This window comes from Danio rerio, chromosome 23, assembly GCF_052040795.2.
Source record: "Danio rerio strain M-AB ecotype USA chromosome 23, GRCz13ab, whole genome shotgun sequence".
NCBI classification, from domain to species: Eukaryota; Metazoa; Chordata; class Actinopteri; order Cypriniformes; family Danionidae; genus Danio; species Danio rerio.
This window is the reverse complement of record NC_141043.1, coordinates 3,958,462-3,978,841: the sequence shown is the minus strand read 5'-3', so window position 1 is coordinate 3,978,841 and position 20,380 is coordinate 3,958,462. Positions and strand designations below refer to the sequence as shown.

The 20,380-nt window shown below is 38.0% G+C and overlaps 1 protein-coding gene across 1 annotated transcript in view; it reads left to right on the top strand.

Annotated features, from left to right (window-relative positions):
* The window catches only part of slc9a8 (solute carrier family 9 member 8), a 58,879-nt gene extending 38,499 nt beyond the window's left edge, over positions 1 to 20,380 (top strand). The window contains 8 exon segments of the mRNA NM_001008586.1: positions 8,521 to 8,653; positions 11,215 to 11,320; positions 11,544 to 11,660; positions 11,736 to 11,818; positions 13,584 to 13,695; positions 14,462 to 14,682; positions 18,653 to 18,799; positions 19,732 to 20,380. Coding sequence (NP_001008586.1) covers positions 8,521 to 8,653; positions 11,215 to 11,320; positions 11,544 to 11,660; positions 11,736 to 11,818; positions 13,584 to 13,695; positions 14,462 to 14,682; positions 18,653 to 18,799; positions 19,732 to 19,845 — 1,033 coding nt within the window. The 3' untranslated portion in view covers positions 19,846 to 20,380.

Genomic DNA, 20,380 nt, shown 5'->3' with positions numbered 1-20,380 from the left:
TTGACAACGTTCGTGTTGTCGACAAAAAAAACACAGTTTTGCAAGCTCTGCTATGTACGTATTACGTATGGTTCATCCGATAGACAACACCGGCATCGCGATCCTCCGCCCGCCCCCATTGCAAATCCGCTCGTGAAAAGTACACACTCAGGCCCTGTTTACACTGTCTTTGTTTTTAAATGGCATATTAGAACGACAACGATTTGACATCCACAGTGGCGTGTAGCATTTCTGAGCAGCCCTCCTTCCTCTCTACCTCTGAAAATGCACATCACGTGACCACACAGACACAGACGCACACACAGCCATGCGCTCGAGACAGCAGGTTCAGGCAGTCAGAGGACTGCTTCAATCTTTCACTCACTTGTACTTAGTCATTTTAGCGAAAACCTCAGATACTGTTGGCTGGTTCCTGTTGGTTGTGCGTCTTTTTTACCGACGACTTTATAACGACACAGATCACTGCCTATTCACGAGTCCCGCAGAAAAAGTGATTGACAGGTGGTAATTATGTGCGTATCTTGCCTTTATTCATTTACTGTATGATTTGTTTATGGGTAAAACAAAGACCATGCAGGTCAGGTAGTTTAAACGGTAGGCTACGAATAATTAATTCGTTAATAATTAATTATTCATAATCAAAAATCGAATCGAATCGTGCCTTTAGAATCGAAAATGTAATCGAATCGAGGATTTGGAGGATCGTGACACCCTTATTAATGAAGTAATTTTAATGCTTTGTGTAATCGTTTCATCTTCATTTATAAGTACAGTAGCATATTTACAGCTGCTGTATTGGCTATTTCTGTTCGTTCGCATCCCGTCTCTTTGTGCCCCCTGGCGGCATATTCACACTATGCGGTCATACATTAAAAACACATGCTTGCCCATTTAAAACCAAGTAGGTATCACTGAACACTGGAGACCTGCAAGTGGGAGGGATTACACCGCAAGTAGGTTGGGTGACCTCCAAGTGGGAGGGACTTAAAACACAAGTAGGTTGGGTTTAACAGGTTACTGTGAGGTTGGGTGTAGGGTTGGGTTTAGGTGTATACGTTAATAAAACACAACAGGTAACTATTAGGTTGGGTTTAGGGTTAGGGTTAGGTGTACACATTCATAAAGCATAATATTGAACTCTAAATACGACTAAATAAGGTTTGCACAGCCCACTTAGAGCTCCAAGGCCCACCCACTTGGAGCTGGCTCCGACTTCCGTTTATACCCATCTCTTTAAAACGGCGGCGGTATAAGCCACGGCGGTAATAGCCCCATTGAACTCTCACCTACTGTAATCAGGTTTTAACTTTAAGTTATACAGAGTTTAACTTCACATTTTGGTCAGTTTAATTGATGCACGTTTAGATGACTCGAACATTTTATTTCATTCAACAAAAAAATTTAAGACAGCAATCATTTTTTAAAGTGCACATGGTGTACCAACACAAATCGATTAACTTAATTGTTTTACAAATGTAAGTGGATTTAACATAAATAATTAAGTTGTTCTAAAAAACGTAAGAATTGTTTTGCTTCAACTTATTTTTTAATGAGTTCTGTAATAAGATTCTGCCAATCATATTTTCAAGTTCAGGAGAGAGGCAAAGACGGCCGCACGAGTCTTCTCATTGCTTCACACACGTTGCTCAGCGACGTAGACACCTCCAAATGATGCTAAAAGAGTCACATGCTGTATTTATAAGGTATAATTCACCCAAAAACGTCATTTTTGTCTTCATATAATGATGTATTCGCGGCCGGGAAATCACACGTGACGTGAGCTGCTGACTGTGTGGGCGCGCTCTACTTAAGATAGACGTGCTCGCATCTACTTTATTGAACAGAACCTGCTTATGCTGTGAGTAACAGGTAATAAAGTTGTAAATAATATTCGGTTTGTGGCACAGAGTGATCATTTGAGAGCCACGCGTGAAGTATGAACGGCACTTAGCAGTGAAAATAAAACCGAAAGTGCACACATCATTTAAATAATCATATCACATTTTAGAGTTATGATTGCGACAAGTTTTTTTTTTCATAGCGAAGACACAGTTGTGCATGAAAATTAATGTTTACAGTGTCAGTATAACTACTCTAGCCTATATAATGTTGATTTTACCAGTGAATTAAATGGTCTGATAATGTTCTCAATGACAGATTGCAAACATAGGCCTAAATCTCAAACATAATTCAACATCAGAATTATAATAAGTAGAATAGAATTATTTATAGAAACCAGTAGATCTACACATAATATTAATATTGTTGTTTTACCATATGTTTGAGAAAAAAACAATAATCTCATATTAAGCTTTATTTTACATCTACAGAATCGTGGGAGAATCGTGATCTTTATTTTAAGCAAAAAAAATCGCGATTGTCATTTTAGCCAGAATCGTGCATCTCTATTGACAACAATGAAAATATGACAGAACTATTGTGCTTGCATGGTTTCAAATGGATGATTGATGGTCATAACATCAGTCCGCTAGTTAGTCACGTGCCTGTTTTTGTAACATTATTGTGTTTAGCGTTCTGTGCGCTTGTGTAGAAGCTGCTGATTCATATGGAACGTCTTAAAAACGTTAGCTGCTGATAGCATTGGGAGAGGTGGTGTGAACAGTTCATGGCCTCAACATACACAAATTTTTCAATGTCAATGGGGTTTAGACCTCCTGTTACTGGTGTATTCATAGATTCACAGAACTGTTCAGACAGCACATGTTGGTTATCTATTAGGTTACAAACAAGTTAAACAGGATGGATGAGACGTGTGGTCTGTTGACATCTCTCCGTCGGTCACTTCTTGTATCTTTTGATCCTTTATCTAGCTTCATCTGTTTTTGCTTTGCTACATTGTGTTTTTCACCTTCTCTCTCATTTCTCATAACTTCTTGTTCTCTTCGCACGTGGACTCATTTCTGATTTCGGCGATTTCATTATCATTATTCATTCATTTGTTTTCTTTTTGGCTTAATCCCTTTATTAATCTGGGGTCACCACAGAGGAATGACCCGCCAACTTATCCAGCATATGTTTTACGCAGCGGATGCTCTTCCAGTTGCAACCCATCACTGGGAAACACCCATACACACTCATACACACACATACACTAGGGACAATTTAGCCTATATCAAGTTCACCTGTACTGCATGTCTTTAGACTGTGGGGGAAACCGGAGCACCCGGAGGAAACCCAGGCGAACTCAGGGAGAACAAACAAAAAAGTTTTGTTTTATTTTTATGTTTGTATTGTTTGGCCAAAATCTGCATCAAGTTCATGTCAACAGCTCCTTTAGAAATATTATTCCCAGGAAAAAACACGACATGTTGAATAACTATTTTCCCTTCTGTAAATGCAATTTAAATTACGCAAACTAATATTACCAATAGATTTGACACAAACAACCCCCCCCCGATCGTCAATGTGTTATTCACATCAGGCTGAGAGCCAGTCAGAATCCAGTGAAAGGGCTCACACAATTTAAAGATAATTCCACCCCCCCATTACTCCTCAGCTTTTTGGTACAGTCCGGCCAGTTTATTGGTTCAGTTCCCATGTGCACCGAACCCAACGCGCAACCATCTTCATATCCACTCCCCGCTCTTTAGTTTGCGCGCACATTCCCCGTGTTGCCATCTTAGCGACTTTTCAGACCCCCCAGCGACAAATTTTCAGAAAAGCAACTAGTGACAAATCTAGCGACCTTTTTTTAAATTTTTTTATTTAATTTATTTATTTTTATTTTTTTGTGTGTTACTGGAGATTTTTATAGACTGTAATTTGTCCATACTGTACCGTCCCAACTCTTCTCAACGTGCTGCGGGTGATGCCGTCGGCCTCTCCACCGCCTCAGAGCACTGACAGGCAGCCCAGTCCTTCTCGTACAGCGGTCTCTCCTACCTGCAGCCTGACAGCAGATCACCTCTCTGCGTACTGACGGCAAATAATGTAGCACAGGCAGTGTGAAGGTATTCCCCTTGTACAGTCAAACCGATCTGCGTCTCCTTTATTTGAACCCTTTCCAGGCAGGCGTTGCTGATTTGCAACAGTTGAAACCATAGACTTTGCCTGTTTCTAAAATTTAATTTGAGCCTGAAAGGGTTAACAATTTAATTTGACTTTTTATTCTTTTCTTGTTCACAATCGCAGATATTTTAGTGACAGTTTCAGAACTTGTCTGAGTTTATTATGTCTGAGAGATTATTAAATTCACTACACATCTATACTGATGTACTGTATTGAAACAGCAATGCATTTAGGTAAATTGACATGCTTAAATTGACATGCCAAAGTGTAGAGCAAATATAAATACCTCTTTTATTGACTTATAGGCTGTTAAACAATTAGAAATAGTAGAGCGTGATGACGTCAGTAATATGCAAATTAACGTATGGCGTAATCTAGCGACTTTCAGCGGCTTTTCGGGCAGAGCTTATCGCCTTTTTGTTGAAAATAGTTGGCAACAGTAACACGTTCTGATGTGCTAGCAGCACACTGAGGACACCTGCTGGTCACAAGGGATAATGGTCAATTAAGCGCATCAGCTAAAAATAAACAGATCATTATCATTCGCCTGTGTAGAAGCAAATATACTTATCATTATATTTATATTTATCATGCTTGTGAACAGGCCTTTAGTCTCTTCTCATGTCTCACGCCTCTGATCTCATCTGCTCTCTGCTTCTTCTCGAGGCTGTCCTGTGGTCATTGTGTGTGTGTGTTTATTCAGACTGTCTCCAGGGTGTTTGCTGGTAAAATGATCTCATCCATAATTGAGGAGTCTGCAGAGCTGCTGTTATCAGCTGTTTGTGTGTTTCCTAGAAAGCAGTAATTCCTCTCGGGGTGTAGTTTTACACCCGTGGGCGAAGCTCTTCTATACCTGATAAAACATTTGTTGATCTTCTTGACTAGTACAGCTTGTATTGATGTGTGGCCGATGCTCTTTTGTTGGTGAGTGGTGAGCTTAGTAACACATGGATTCCTCATTCAAAGGTCTGTAGATACAGCTGAAGTCAAAATTGTAAAATCTTAAGGAATTTCCAAATGTTTTCCATGTGATGTTTAGCAGAGAGAAGATTGTATTGACACATTTTTTAAAACATAATAGTTACAATAGACTAGATTGTATGATATCTAAGAGCAGGGCCGGAGTGGGACTCCTTTTCAGCCCTGGAGTTTCAAGCCTCAGACCGGCCCACCTCAGTTCACGACTGACTATATTAGAATAAGGTCATTTCTAATTACACTATCACGTCTTTTTTTTTTCTTTTGAGAAAACAGCTGCTTTAAAACTTCAAATGTTCAACAACCCTAGCAGTATTATATGTCTAAACAATAAAAATGAAAATAAATTAATTAATTACTCAGACGAGGATCAAACTTAGGTCGGAGGTGTCATAACCTAACGTGCTAACCACTGGACCACAAGAGCTGTACTTTGAGAGGTGACTCATCTGACTTATATCATCATTAACCTGCAGGCTGCAGAGCTGTGGTAAAATAATATATAAGAAGACTGTGGTCAAGTAAATAAATAAATTAATTAAAAAAGTGTGACTGCTGAGAGCAACAGATTCTGGAGCTAGGGACACCGGCCCTCGCAGCCCAAAAATGGACCAATTAGCCAATCCGGGCCTGTCTAAGAGCATAGAATCACCAAGAGGCAACACTCTAGTGCAATTTGGGAAACCGCCACTAGATGGCGCGGCAGCCTCTTTGTAATGAAAACTCCAATGGAACCACAGCATATTATCAGTCTGTAAAATAAACTATTAAAAGTGCTGATGATTGTCATGGTAAGTGTTATATAGTCGTCTTTCAGGTTGTATCTCAGCTTTAATATGCCTTTTTAAATAAATAAACAAAAAACAAAGCAGCTGCTGGCCATCGCGACAGCAATAAGATCTAATGGACAGCCAATCGCTTTCACTCCAAAATGGCGGAATTCGGAGCTGTTGCTGGGCGCTGCTGTTGCAATGAAACGTTCTATTGAGTAGGGGTGTCAAAATTAATTGTTTCTTCGGTGCACCGCGATGCAGACGCGGACAATTCGGTATGGGTTCAGTAATAATCACAACCGGTTATTATGTACTGACGTCATTTATCTCCTATGCGCTTTGTCGCGAGGGAGGTGAGCGCGAGTATTTACAACACTCAGGCAACTCAGGGCCGGCCCGTGGCATAGGCACCATAGGCAAATGCGCTGTATATCCAGGGGGGCGTCAAAAATGAGTGTGGTTCAGTTAGTTTTGTTTTGATATTCCAGACACACATTCAGTTATTGACGGCAATAACTCAAAAACCTCTTACCCTAAAAAGATCTAAAGTGTGTTTCCTACAAAAAGACAAAGCTGGTTATGTTTCACAGCTGTCTCTTTTTTTTCCATTCGACATTACGAGCACTGCTCCGTTTAAGCCCTCGCAATATGTGTTTAGCCGGGAGAGCTCGCGCTGAGAGGAGCTCTCAGTAAGGGACCGTCGGAAAAGTGCCTCTTTTTTTCGTTTTTCTGCTCCGCTCAGCGCGAGCTCTCCCTGTTGCGAGGGCTTAAGTGTGTGTGTGTGTGTGTTTGTTTATTTGTTTGGTGCTGTTTATGGTTTTGTATGTGTTTGAATGAGAGACAGTGTGGTACTGTGTGTCTGTGTGTTTATACAGACAGCTTGTTATAGCCTCACCCCTAAAATAAAACACTGTATATGGAAAGCATCGTCAATGCACCGTGATGCACCGAGATATCGAATTGAACTGAATCGAAGGCATGATAATCGTAACCGAATCGAACCTTGAGACCAGTATAGGTTCACACCTCCACTATTGAGTGTCGCCTCTTGGTCATTCTAAGCTCTTTGATGATATGTTGTATGAGAATGACTGTATAAAATTTGTGTAGCATGATATACAGCTGTGGAGATAAATCCTCCTTTTCTCTGGATTTACTGAATTGGTTCGGTATTCTTAAAGATGCAGTCAATAACTGTAAAAAAAAATATGGACGACACAACAGCGCCTTTTCCCATTGAACCCTTTAATTGCAAAACGCATTATGACAGGCACAAAATGTCGCAAAACACTGCTGAAATTGGAGCCTGGGCATGTGCAGAAGAGACTTGCAGATGGAACTAGAGGCGGAGCCGCGGAATCTAGCTTCCAACCAAACGCTTGTACATAAAATCAACCACGCCCCCCCAACTTCTCATTTGACTGCCCGTATCTTCACTATAACAAAAGCTCGCTAATATTAAAATTAGCCCTTACATTTAAAAACACCTAATAAAACACAATTTAAAAACTGTGTTATGTAAGCTGCAGTAATTTAATGAAAACGCAATTTGTTGGACTGCAGAAACGAACAATCTTTCCTACAGTCTAGTTAAAAATATTTCTCTTATAATAGGTTGTTGGTATTTTGTCCATAAAAATTCAGAACAGAATTGGTGACAGAGGAAAGCCATGCCGGAGTCCAACATGCACTGGAAACAAGTCTGACTTATTGCCAGCAACGCAAACTAAAATCCTACCTTGTTCACACAGGAACAAGACAGATCTTTACAGAGCGCCTCTGACCCCATACTCCCCGAGCATCTTCCACAGAATGCCACGAGGGACACGGTCTGCAGCATAACTTGCATATTGTTTATCATTTTTGCCTCTGTTTTCACATGGTTTACTCCATGTCTTGATATCTGGCAAATAAGAATTTACCTCCATTTTATTGTTTAGTGGTTGTTTTCAAATAAAAAAGCCATTCTGCTTCTAGAACATTAATATTTTATAGCAGCAAATCCAGTAGATTAACTTAATAACATGCTGAAACTCAAAATGTCAGAGACGTCCTTTAAATCAAGTTCAAATAACCTTACAGGAGATCGATGTCGAGATGGGCTAACATTAGTTTTTTGTCATCTTATTTATTATTTAATTACTGCTAGATAGTAATCACCTGTATGTTCCCCGTCATGGCTAGGTGTGTATCAGCAAACTAATAATAAAGCCAGATAAAGCCCTCACTTAAAAGAATAAACAGTGGTCCATCAAATACTGTAGGTCAGAAAGTATAGTTTACTGCTGAACAATTTAGTTTATCATGGTAAAATAACACATAAATCGAATAATAACATGTAAATGTCCTCCCGAGGCTTCGACAGTTTGCTTGAGAAGCTGTTAATCTCATTGCGATATAGATGCTAAAATGATAAATTGTGTAACTCCAGTACCGTTGTGGAATTATCATCACTTTTTCCATGTAATTAGTTTGTTGTTAGTATATTACCGTAAACATTCCCTTTAAATCTGTATTATATATAGCAGCTGAAGTATGACCGTCTGTTTTTTAACATTATTGGCTGTGTAGTATGTTCAGTTTGTGGTGGAAGCTGTTATATGAAGTATGGTGTTTGTATGTAGAGATCTGAACGTGATTCTGCTGCCCTCTGCTGACCGTATGGAATTTTTGTAATGGTAAGAAGTGTCTGTATCGAGTCTGCAGATGTGAGCCGTGCTTGATGTTGTTTGTCTTTCAGTACAGCGGAGGGCTTCGGGGGCTCGGACGTCTCTACAGGATGGGAAACCTTCATGCAGGCGCTGGGATACTTCCTGAAGATGTTCTTCGGGTCGGCTGCATTAGGCACCCTCACCGGCCTCATCTCTGCCATTGTATCCTTATGCTGTTATTTAAACGTGTGTTTTTAATTACTTTATTACTTAAAGCAATGGGGAGAAAATTAATAGTCCACTTAAAGATTTAAAATTTCTTCGGATTTACAATCTAATTACAGGTAGTTATGTGGCTGAGTAAAAAAAAAAAATTAAGAAAATAAATAAATAAATTAAATATAAATAAAATAAATAAAATTATGTTTATACAGGGCTCAACCTTAATGATTTTTTTATCCATTTCCCATTAAATATATATTTTGGTGCAAATGGAAATATTTATTAAAATAATATTATCACAGAACATGTATAAAAATAGAAAGATAATGCATTTAAATTCATTCAAAATAATGCAAAAAACAAACAAACTACAACATTTTCTAATCTTTTTGTTACTCTTTAAAATTAGCTCTTTATTATTTTAAATTTTATATTTTTCCGTGTCATAAAAATTTGAGTACTCATTTTAACCGTTATCAATTTATATTTAGCTTCAGATTTGGCTTCAGTAACTAACTTATATGCACAAATACAATATTTTAAAGCTTTCTATAGAAAATTTTAATTTAAATGACAGATTTGAGAGAGATGCATTTATATGCATAGGAATAGTTAGAAAATAGTTTTTTTTTTTTAAATTGAAAAAAACAGAACAATATTTGCTGTAATAACCCTGATTTGTCAATTACAACAAACCACAGCATTTGTTATTTTGACCAGTGGTCATTTTATGCTGATTTATTGCGGAATATTTTTAGTTAAAACTTGGAAACAATTTGATCAAACCTATATAGAATTAAAAAAAACATTAATAATTTAACCATACCAGTAAATACAGAAAAAAGAGGATTTTCTAGTGGTCTTATTTCCATAGCAAATAATAATAATATTTATATATTTAATTAATTATATATATATATATATATATATATATATATATATATATATATATATATATATATATATATATATATATATATATAATAACAATTACTTTGCCTCATTTTACATATAATTTGCTGCTTATTATTAAAAAGCTTGTGTATGGGGTAGGAATAAAGAATCTGAAATACTATAAGCCATGCATATGCTTTATAAATACTAATAAACAGTCAATGATGTTTACATTTATTCAATTTGCAGATTTTATTCAAAGCGACTCAACAATGAAGATAAAAGACGCACTTCAAATCAACAGAGAGCAGCCGTGTATAGATGCCATGACAAGTTTAAATTAGTTTAGCTGTTTCTTTTTTTTTAGGGGGGGGAAATGTGTCTCCTACAGTTGGTTTGTGTAACTCAATGACCCATGGGACACACTCAGAAATGCACAATGTAAACCTTTATTTCTATAGCGCTTTTACGATGTAGATTGTGTTAAAGCAACTTCACATACAGTAGAATTCATTCATTCATTCATTCATTTTCTTGTCGGCTTAGTCCCTTTATTAATCCGGGGTCGCCACAGCGGAATGAACCGCCAACTTATCCAGCAAGTTTTTACGCAGCGGATGCCCTTCCAGCCGCAACCCATCTCTGGGAAACATCCACACACACACTCATACACTACGGACAATTAAGCCCAATTCACCTGTAGCATGTGTTTGGACTGTGAAGGAAACCAGAGCAACTTCACATAGAATAATATAGTAAATTGAAACAGTGTAGTTCAGTTTTCAGTGTTTAAGTTCAGTTCAGTTGAGCTCAGTTCAGTGTGGTTTAATATTCAATACTGAGAGTCCATCCACTGTAGAGCAAATCCATCGATGCACAGCCCTACAGATCCCAAACCATGCAAGCCAGTGGCAACAGCAGCGAGGGAAAAACTTCACCAATTGCGAAAAAGTGAAGAATTAAAAAACCTTGAGAGAAACCAGACTCAGTTGGGCACGACCATTTCTCCTATGGCCAAACTTCTTTGGTTGCAGTTTAGGCGCTGGAGAAGCTGGAAGTCATCGAGACTTGTCTGTCCCCGGAGTCTCACAGGAATCAGTCTCATACTCTCCGCTCCTCCATGACCACTACAGCAGCTGCTCAGGATACGGCCTGGTCCAGGATTATGGAAACCTTGGGATCATCTTGTCGCTGGTCTTAGATCAAATCAATGGCATTGCACAGTCTCTGAGGGTCTCGGGTTGAGTATTCCCAGGTGGAAATAGAGAATAAAGAGAATAATTAGCATAGCTGCTGTTCATAAACGAGATGAAGAAACTTGCGTGGAGCACATTCATGTATCATACAGCTACGTGATGCTTTACTAAAAAGATAGGTCTTTAATCTAGTTTTAAATTGGAAGAGTGTGTCTGAGCCTCCTACATTATCAGGAATGGTATTCCAGAGTTTGGGAACCATAAATGAGAAGGCTCGACCTCCTTTACTTGACTTTACAGTTCGAAGTACCACGAGAAGCCCTGTTTTGAGATCTTAAACAGCGGATTTGATTGTAGCGAGACAATCGAAGCAACCAGTTATTAGCAAGAGTTAATGTAGAGATTAGAATGTTAACAATTTGATTAATTCACAAAATTTTTGAGCAAATTTTCCTGAATAAGAGCATTCAGTCCCTAAAACACTTCGACCTGAGGAAGACCCCATCTCTGGAGTTTGGGATGATGATTATTTTTGCATACCTGCCCTATGGTCTTGCTGAGGGCATCAAACTCTCCGGTGAGCTCAAAAACAGGTTCTTAGTAGCTTTAGTGCTTTCAAGCAATTAATCACGATTAATCGTATCCAAAAATATATCTTTGTCTTTGCATAATGTGTGTTTTCACTATGCATAATTATTTCATGTATATATACAGTTGAAGTCAAAATTATTAGCCCTTAGTTTATTTTTTTCCCCCATTTTCTGTTTAACTGAGGTTTTTACTGATGTGTCTTCCTGCAGGTATCATGGCCATCCTGTTCTCGGGTATTGTGATGTCCCATTACACTCATCATAACTTGTCTCCGGTCACCCAGATCCTCATGCAGCAGACTCTGCGCACCGTGGCCTTCATGTGTGGTCAGTGACGTTACACCGCTCTCACATGCTTCATATGGAGATCATTGTTAACTTCACCCTATTTTGATTCTGCAGAAACCTGCGTGTTTGCCTTCCTGGGGCTGTCTATCTTCAGTTTCCCTCACAAGTTCGAGCTGTCCTTTGTCATCTGGTGTATAGTACGTATCGTCATGCATTTATCCCACCACAGAGCTTCAACATCTGATAAAGTGAGCTTTTCCTTAAAACAAGCTAAATAATCTGTCGATGGAGTAAGCAAAACAGTCTTGTTTGTCTTTGAAATCAGATTATTTTGCTTGTTTTAGGGAAAAGCTCGCTTAATTTTGATTTCTTAAAACAAGACAATGTTTTATTAAATGTATGTAAAGTACGCAGCCAGGAATTAATCTCAATCTTCTTCATTAAAGCGTATTCACGTACTTTCACTACAGGAAAATCACTGGAGGGGCGGAGTGATATGACACAGTGCATAAATAGGAATAAACACATACACTCAGGAGTTTAAGGGCTCTATTTTAGCTATCTAGGCGCAAAGTCTAAAGCGCATGGCACAAAAGCATTAAGGCCATTTCCAAGTCCACTTTTTCTAATTTAAGGATGGAAAAATAGGCTCTGCAGCAGACCATCTGCAGCGTAAGGATAAAGATTTTTTCATTTAGGAGCTTTTAGATATTTAGACTAGAAACAAGAAAGAAAGTAAGTATTTTTTACAGTTAATGTTGTTCATTAGTTAACTGTGAAGCTGCACTCTGGTGAATAAGAAAAAAGCAGACCTCAAGATTTGTCTAATATCTCCTTGGGGCTTGAAACTTATCATTTGTTCAAACATTAATAACAAATGGCAAAAAGAATGGGATCTGCAAACAATAAATTAACTCTAATAAATGAATTAATAAATTAACTCTAATAAATTAACTTAAAATTTGGAAAAAATTTTAATACTCAAATGTTCTGTTCTAATTCATTCATTGAAAATCAAGGCATGATCATATTTTATTATGTAATCTAGAGGCCTTTGCCTTTCATATAAGCTACTTCTGATACCAAATGATCAACTAAACGTGTACGTGTGTGTGTGTGTGTGTACAGTTGAAGTCAGAGTTATTAGCCCCCCTGAATTAATAATAATGTTTATTTTTATTTTTATTTATATATACACGCCCAATTTATATAGACGCCCAATTTCTGTTTAATGGAGAGATTTATTCAACGCATTTCTAGACATTATAGTTTTAATAACTCATTTCTAATAACTAATTTATTTTATCTTTGCCATGATGACAGTAAATAATATTTGACTAGATATTTTTCAAGACACTTCTATACAGCTTAAAGTGACATTTAAAGGCTTAACTAGGTTAATTAGGTTAGCTAGGCTGGTTAGGGTAATTAGGCAAGTTATTGTATAGCGATGGTTTGTCCAGTTGACTATTGAAAAATGTATAGCTTAAAGGGGCTAATCATTTTGTCCTTAAAATGGCTTTTTAAAAATTAAAAAAGTGCTTTTATTATTGCCGAAATAAAACAAATAAGACTTTCTCCAGAAGAAAAAACATTATCAGACGTACTGTGAAAGTTTCCTTGCTCTGTTAAAAATCATTTGGGAAATATTTAAAAAATAAAAAAAAATTAAAGGGGGGTTATTCGAAAAGTTAGAATTTTTTAGTAAAATAATGTTGAAAAATGTGTTGAAAATAAATCCCTCCATTAAGCAACAATTAAGAATATTTAATAAAGAATTTAAATTTCACATCAGGGTGATTAATTTGACTTATTATTTAATAATAATAAAATATATTAATTATTTAATTTTTCTCACCATGAAAAAAGCCATGAAAGCTAGCATGGCGTCAAACACAAACAAACACACATTAGTTTCTTGTTATTGTGCAAAGTTTGTGCTGACGTGTTTTCCTGTCACAGGTTCTGGTTCTTGTTGGTCGAGCTGTGAATATCTTTCCGCTCTCCTTTCTGCTCAACTTCTTCAGAGACCATAAAATCACCCCCAAGATGATGTTCATCATGTGGTTCAGCGGTAAGAGGATGATGAATTCCAATTTCTTTGTGGCTTGAAGTAAAGTTTCCTTCTCTTGTCAGTTTTATCATTTGAACTCCAGTAACTTCTACTTTTGTTTTTATTCTTTAAACATTTACATTTTAATATAATATTCTGTCATTTTTGAGCATCATTTTTCTGTTAAGCACAATAAAAATATTTGAAGAACATTGGAAACCAAATTGATGATACAAGAAGGAATACATTGGGGCGAAACAGTGGCGCAGTAGGTAGTGCTGTTGCCCCACAGCGGAGGCCCTTCCAGCCGCAACCCATCTCTGGAAAACATCCATACATACACACTCACTCACACTCATACACTACGTCAATTTAGCCTACCCAATTCACCTGTACCGCATGTCTTTGGACTGTGGGGGAAACCGGAGCACCCGGAGGAAATCCACACGAACGCATGGAGAACATGCAAACTCCCCACAGAAACGCCAACTGACCCAGCCAAGGCTCGAACTGGCGACCTTCTTGCTGTGAGGCGAAAGCACTACCTACTGTGCCACTGCGTCGCCCAATCTTTTTTCAGTTACATGTACAGAGGGCTAATAATTCTAGAGGACTAATAATTCTGACTTCAACTGTACTTCATATATATATATATATATATATATATTATTGAGTTAATTCAATAGGTTTACAATAAACAATATTAGTTTCTAAAAATATGTAAGTACCCCATGTGGTCCTAAAGTTATAGTGAGTTCATGATGTATAAATGTGCTGCTGATCTCAGGTCTGCGTGGTGCGATCCCTTACGCCCTCAGTCTCCATCTGGGTCTGGAGCCCATCGAGAAGCGGCAGCTGATCGGCACCACCACCATCGTCATTGTCCTCTTCACCATCCTGCTGATGGGGGGCGGCACCATGCCACTCATCCGCATAATGGACATCGAGGAGAGCCAATCACGGCGCAAGAGCAAAAAAGACATCAACTTGAGCAAAACTGAGAAAATGGTGAGACAACTGCATTTTTCAAAAAGTACTCGATTACTGACTTGATTTCAAGGGTGCTTTTACACCTATAGATTGATTGTTTTGCTCTGGAACAGGGTTTAAAAGTGTTACAATGCTGCTTTTTGTTCTTGGCGCAGTTTGGTTTCACATGGCAAAGCTTCCAAGGGTGATTTAACATCTGTGGTTTGGTTCGTTTGGTCTGGATCAAGGGCAACAAATGATACATTGTAGCATTTTCTGCCGTCTTTGGGTACTTTTCACACCACACTGATTGCTTTGGTCCAGACCAGATACAAAGAACCAAAATGCAGTCATCTGACAAAATCCACATCTCTCATTGGTTGTTGAACGTATTTCCTAAACTGCTTTTCGATTGGTCAGAATTCCCGTGCTGGAAATGCCAATGGAACTCCCGCAAGTAAACAAACCAGCAGACACAAAATGTCGATTTTGACTATTGTAGCGAAATTATTAGCTCAGTTTGGGAATATTAATGACTAATAATAACGAGTTATTATTAATTATTAATATTCTTAATTAACTTATAGTTAATTTGACTAAATAAATATAACAATGACTTCGCCCACTCGTCTGAGCAGACTCTGTAATTATTTATTTATTTAGAAAGGGAATTATAACTACTACTTCTTTATATATATTACTATAACTATAAACTATATATTACATTGCTTTAAACAGTCAACACAAGATCATGAATTAACAACAGAGTAGATTCAGTCATTACTGTGAGAGTAGTACTACACTATTCACTTTTGAGGTAATCTAAAAAGGGTTTGAAATTGCAGATGAGATTTGGGCTCCAGGGAACGTATTTTCTCCAGTTGTATGACATGAAACAATTCACCCAACCAAACTTTAAAACATGGGGAGTCTGAGGATGTCCAGTTAAATAAAAGAGCTTTTTTTTGCAAGAATCATGCCCATCAATAAAGGTGGTAGTTGAAAACTTGGAGGAGTGTTTAATTCCTCAGAATATCCAAGAATTGCTAGGCAATGATTTGGCTTAACCTCCTTTTTAAAAACCTCTGAAAAAAAAAAAATATGGCAGTCCAGAAAACAAGGGGGGAGCTTTGGAATGTTTTTGAAGATGGTGCAACTCTAGCTCTGGCCAACATCTTGATAGGTGCACTGCAAAAAATGCTTTTCTTGCTTAGATTTTTTGTCTTGTTTCTAGTCTAAATATCTAAAATTTCTTATATCAAGAAGCATTTTTTTAGACAAGCAAAACATATTGCCTTGTTTTGAGAAATAATATGCCAATTTTAAGTCTGTTTTTTTTTTTAAACAAGCAAAATAATCTGCCAATGGGGTAAGCAAATTAATCTTACGTCAAAAGAAAAAACAAGATTAATTTGCTTACCTCATTGGCAGATTATTTTGCTTGTTTTAAGGAAAAACTGACTTAATATTGGCATATTATTTCTCAAAACAAGGCCATGTTTTGCTTGTTTAGAAAATTCTTCTTGATTTAGGAATTTTTAGATATTTGGACTAGAAACAAGACAAAAAATCTAAGTAAGAAAAGCATTTTTTGCAGTGTAAGGTGGCAACAGGGGTCATAAACTCATAGAAACGAACCCAGACCCCTTTTAGGAGTCAATACGGAATTTTACCTCTGGACTGGACTTTATGAAGGAACAACTGCACTAGCTGATGGTATCCCTGCTTATAGTTTACTATATAGTTTGTATAGATCACTTTAGACAAACTATACATTTCGAGAATGAAGCATGGCTGTGGCTTAAAAACAATGTTTTAATGCATCGCAAATGGCGAAGGTGCATCGCAAGTCACTTCAAGAGGTGACGTGAATTAATTTAGCTAAACTGTGACATGGTCATCTTGCGGAAATATTATCAACGATCCATCAGGTAAAGTTTTTCCCTCTCTCTCTCTCTCTGTTTAAAATTGTTGGTAAAGTGCTGTCAGCAAATATATCACCTCCACATTCCTTATTGCACAGAGCATCAGACTACAGCAGCTGGATTAGTCCAAAAAGCCGCAGTACTTTTTGCAGTTGGGTCTGTTTTAGTTCGGATCATATTCTTACCAAAATTGAACCACTCCAGGGAGGTCTTGTACACTTTTTTTGGTCTGCTTTTGATGCACACTCGAATACAAGTGCAACATTGACACCTTCCCAAATGAACCGCACCAAGAGGGAAAACGAACTCTAGTGTGGTTCAACAAAACTAAATAAGGCAGGTGTGAAAGCACCCTAAAAGGACCAGAATATTTCAAACAAGTTATGTGCGAGTAAACTTGAGCTGCGTCCCAAATTGCATGCTTATGCACTATTCTACGCCATTTTGTAGTTTAAATAGTGTAAGTAGTGTGTTCAAACTGAAAACTCTAAAAATAATAAGTGCACTTTAATTACCCGGATGATGCACTCATTCAGCCGGTAAATGAAGTGTGTGATGATGGACACTTCACGCACTCAACGACCGCAGGTTTGCTTACGTAGCGGAAGGGGCGGAGCTATCGGACGCACATGTTGGATAACTTTATTTATTTTGGATTGTGAAAGCAAAATTCTCCTACGAGAGTGATTATAGCGCCTCCCGATGGTGAATGCGGCATTACTTACGGCAGGTATTATTTGATAATTCGGTCGTTTATTTCACTGATTTGGCAACCGTCAAACGTCATCAGGGAAACGGTTTGAATTTCCGCTTAGTAAAAAAACATTAGTGTGCCATTTGGGACGACACTACATACATATACTATCCTGTTGAGTGTGTAAGTGCATAAGTACATAGTGCATGAGTGCATAGTGTATAATGTGCCATTTGGGACGCAGTTGGTCGGAGTTTGGTTTATTTTCCAGGAATCTGCCCAGCTGTCATTCATTCATTCATTTTCTTTTTAGCTTCTTCTCCTTATTAATCAGGAATCATTTCATCACTGTTTTGGGGCAAATTAGCTTATAGATATCTTAAAAACTAACAATACTAACATCTAAAGAACTATTTTAATTTCATAGGACCTCTAAGTAGGGATGTAATGGTATTGTAAATACCGCAATATACATTTTTTTCGATATTACCGAAGTCGCATGACTCGTTAAAACTATAGGTCTTCTGAGAAAATTTGCTCAGGCGAATGAAGCGAACGGGAGGTAGCGAAAACTACAATTCCCATCAGCCCATGCTTGACCATCATCCCTTGCGGTCTGTTGTCGCTACAGATCCAGTAATGCGGAAATGGAGTGTGCTGCTGGAAGCGGGGATGAAAAAGAGCTGTAAAACTCTAAAGCGGGTGTTGTCGCCGCGCGCGTACTGAATAGCGGTGTTGTCGCGCGAGTTCTTATCAGCTGTGTTGTCGCGCGCGTACTGAATAGCGGTGTTATCAGCACACTGTTCAGATTGATGCAGACATGAGATCTCTATCTTACCCATGGTTTGTCCTCTCAAGTGGGGGAAAGACAATGCACAACGTTACCCACTGCTGTCAACCTGGGCCAAGTCATATCTCTCTTGTCCCAGAAACCTCAGTCCCAAATGAGAGGGTTTTTTTCTGTTGCAGGGGACATTGTAAATGCCCAGAGATAGCAGCTTTTACCAGATTATATTTATATGATAATTTTCCTTTAAACCCATCTCTGTCTAAGTGAGTGAGTGATTAAATGTTGAATGTGATGAGTTTTCAACAATACTAAATTAAAAACTTTATTTTTTTTTACATGGTTTAATATTTTTTTGTTATTAAAATTGAAGTTCCTGTTTCAAAGCTTGCAGATAGATGGCTAATTTGTATGTCATTGACACTTTTGGCACTTTTTTGGAGTATTTTCATAAGTTTTGTTTTTTCCTGTAAATGATTCAATAAATACCGTACCGTGACATTCATACCGAGGTATTACCGTACCGTGAAATTCTGATACCGTTACATCCCTACCTCTAAGGGTTTTTGTACAATCTAATAAGCATCTTCCTGTGTCTTTCAGGGTAACGCCATTGAATCGGAGCATTTGTCTGAGCTGACCGAGGAAGAGTATGAAGCTCAGATTTACCAGAGGCAGGATCTGAAGGGCTTCCTGTGGCTTGATGCCAAGTACCTGAACCCCTTCTTCACCCGCAGACTCACACAAGAGGTTAGACTGCTCATAAACTTCGATGCGCTGCCTGTGTGCGCATGGAGAATGCACATAACCTGAAGCGTTTGTGATCTCACTAGAGCGAATGTTTTTTTTTTTGTAGTCCCCAAATGTACACCAATAAGATTTCGCTGTATGGACGCCATCTTGTGGCCACACGTGGAAGTTCATTCGGCGCACAAGCTCTCACAGTGCATTATGGGTATTCTTTAGCCATCAAGTGTACATGGATACAGTCTAGATGGGATACAGCTGCGCATAATCACATCAATATAGCTTAGTTTTTGTGACACTGTACAAGAATAATTAATATTTGTAATATTAATAGTTGGGTTTAGTGGTTTAAATACAATTTAATGGCTGATTTAATAACTAATATAAATAATTCTCATTATAATTACAGTTTTTACATTACCGTGGTAGTTGGGTTTAGGGTAGAGGTTAATAAAATACAATTAACCGGTAATTTCGTTTTGTTTTCTTTTCGGCTTAGTTCCTTTTTTAATCCAGGGTCGCCACAGCGGAATGAACCGCCAACTTATCCAGAACATGTTTTACGCAGCAGATGCCCTTCCATATTATCAGACATACTGTGAAAATTTCCTTGCTCTGTTAAACTTTACTTAACTGTATAACTTACATACTCCATCATACGGAAAGAGACTTACAGATCCTGCATATGCTTTGTAGAAGAGTCAAGCTTTAAATAGGAAAGTTATTGAAACTGTTTGAGGGAAATGCTAATGGTCTAATCTGATTTAATGATCTATGCTAAGCTAAGCTAAAAGTGCTCCCAACCTGGAGATCAACTAAATGGATTTGAAAATGGTGAAACTCAACTGTGTAACTCTATTACAGCTGTTTTAAACAAAAGTCTAGTGTTCCTTTAAATACTGCGAGCAGCTGACTCTGAGATCTGTTTCTTTAAGGACCTGCTGCATGGACGGATCCAGATGAAGACGCTCACTAATAAATGGTATGAGGAGGTCCGTCAGGGTCCGTCCGGCTCTGAGGATGAAGAGGATGAGGCAGAACTGCTCTGAGACTGGACTCAATCTGCCATTCTCGTAACACATGGCACCAAGAATACACACTGTGCCAGGCTGTGATGGGCGCTACGCTTCCACACACAACTCCACGGATTGCTTCACGGCCTAATGAGGAAATGAGCAGCCATGGTGGGAATCCTAGGATTTTTGAGGCATAATAGAACCAGCAATACTGGACACATTGTTGGAGAGTAAGTTGAAGCACTGTACGGTTATGTGATCGTAGTTTCTGGTTCTTTTTTCTGGGGGTTTTGTTGCACATATAGGGAAATGACACCAATGAATGTTTGAGTGTGGGATTAATTTAACTACATAACCTATTCTTTCTGTTTATGAGGTATTTATTTGTTGTGCCATATTTATAAATGGGAGTGAAGGAATCTTTTATAATAATGTACTTGACACTGTTTTTGTAGCAGTTTATATATGAAGCTGAGACTGGAGGAATGTTTCTGTGCCTCATAAACTGAGCACAAAGCCGAGGACTGAAAGTGATGTAAAAATGTGAATAAAATGCTCATTCTAATAA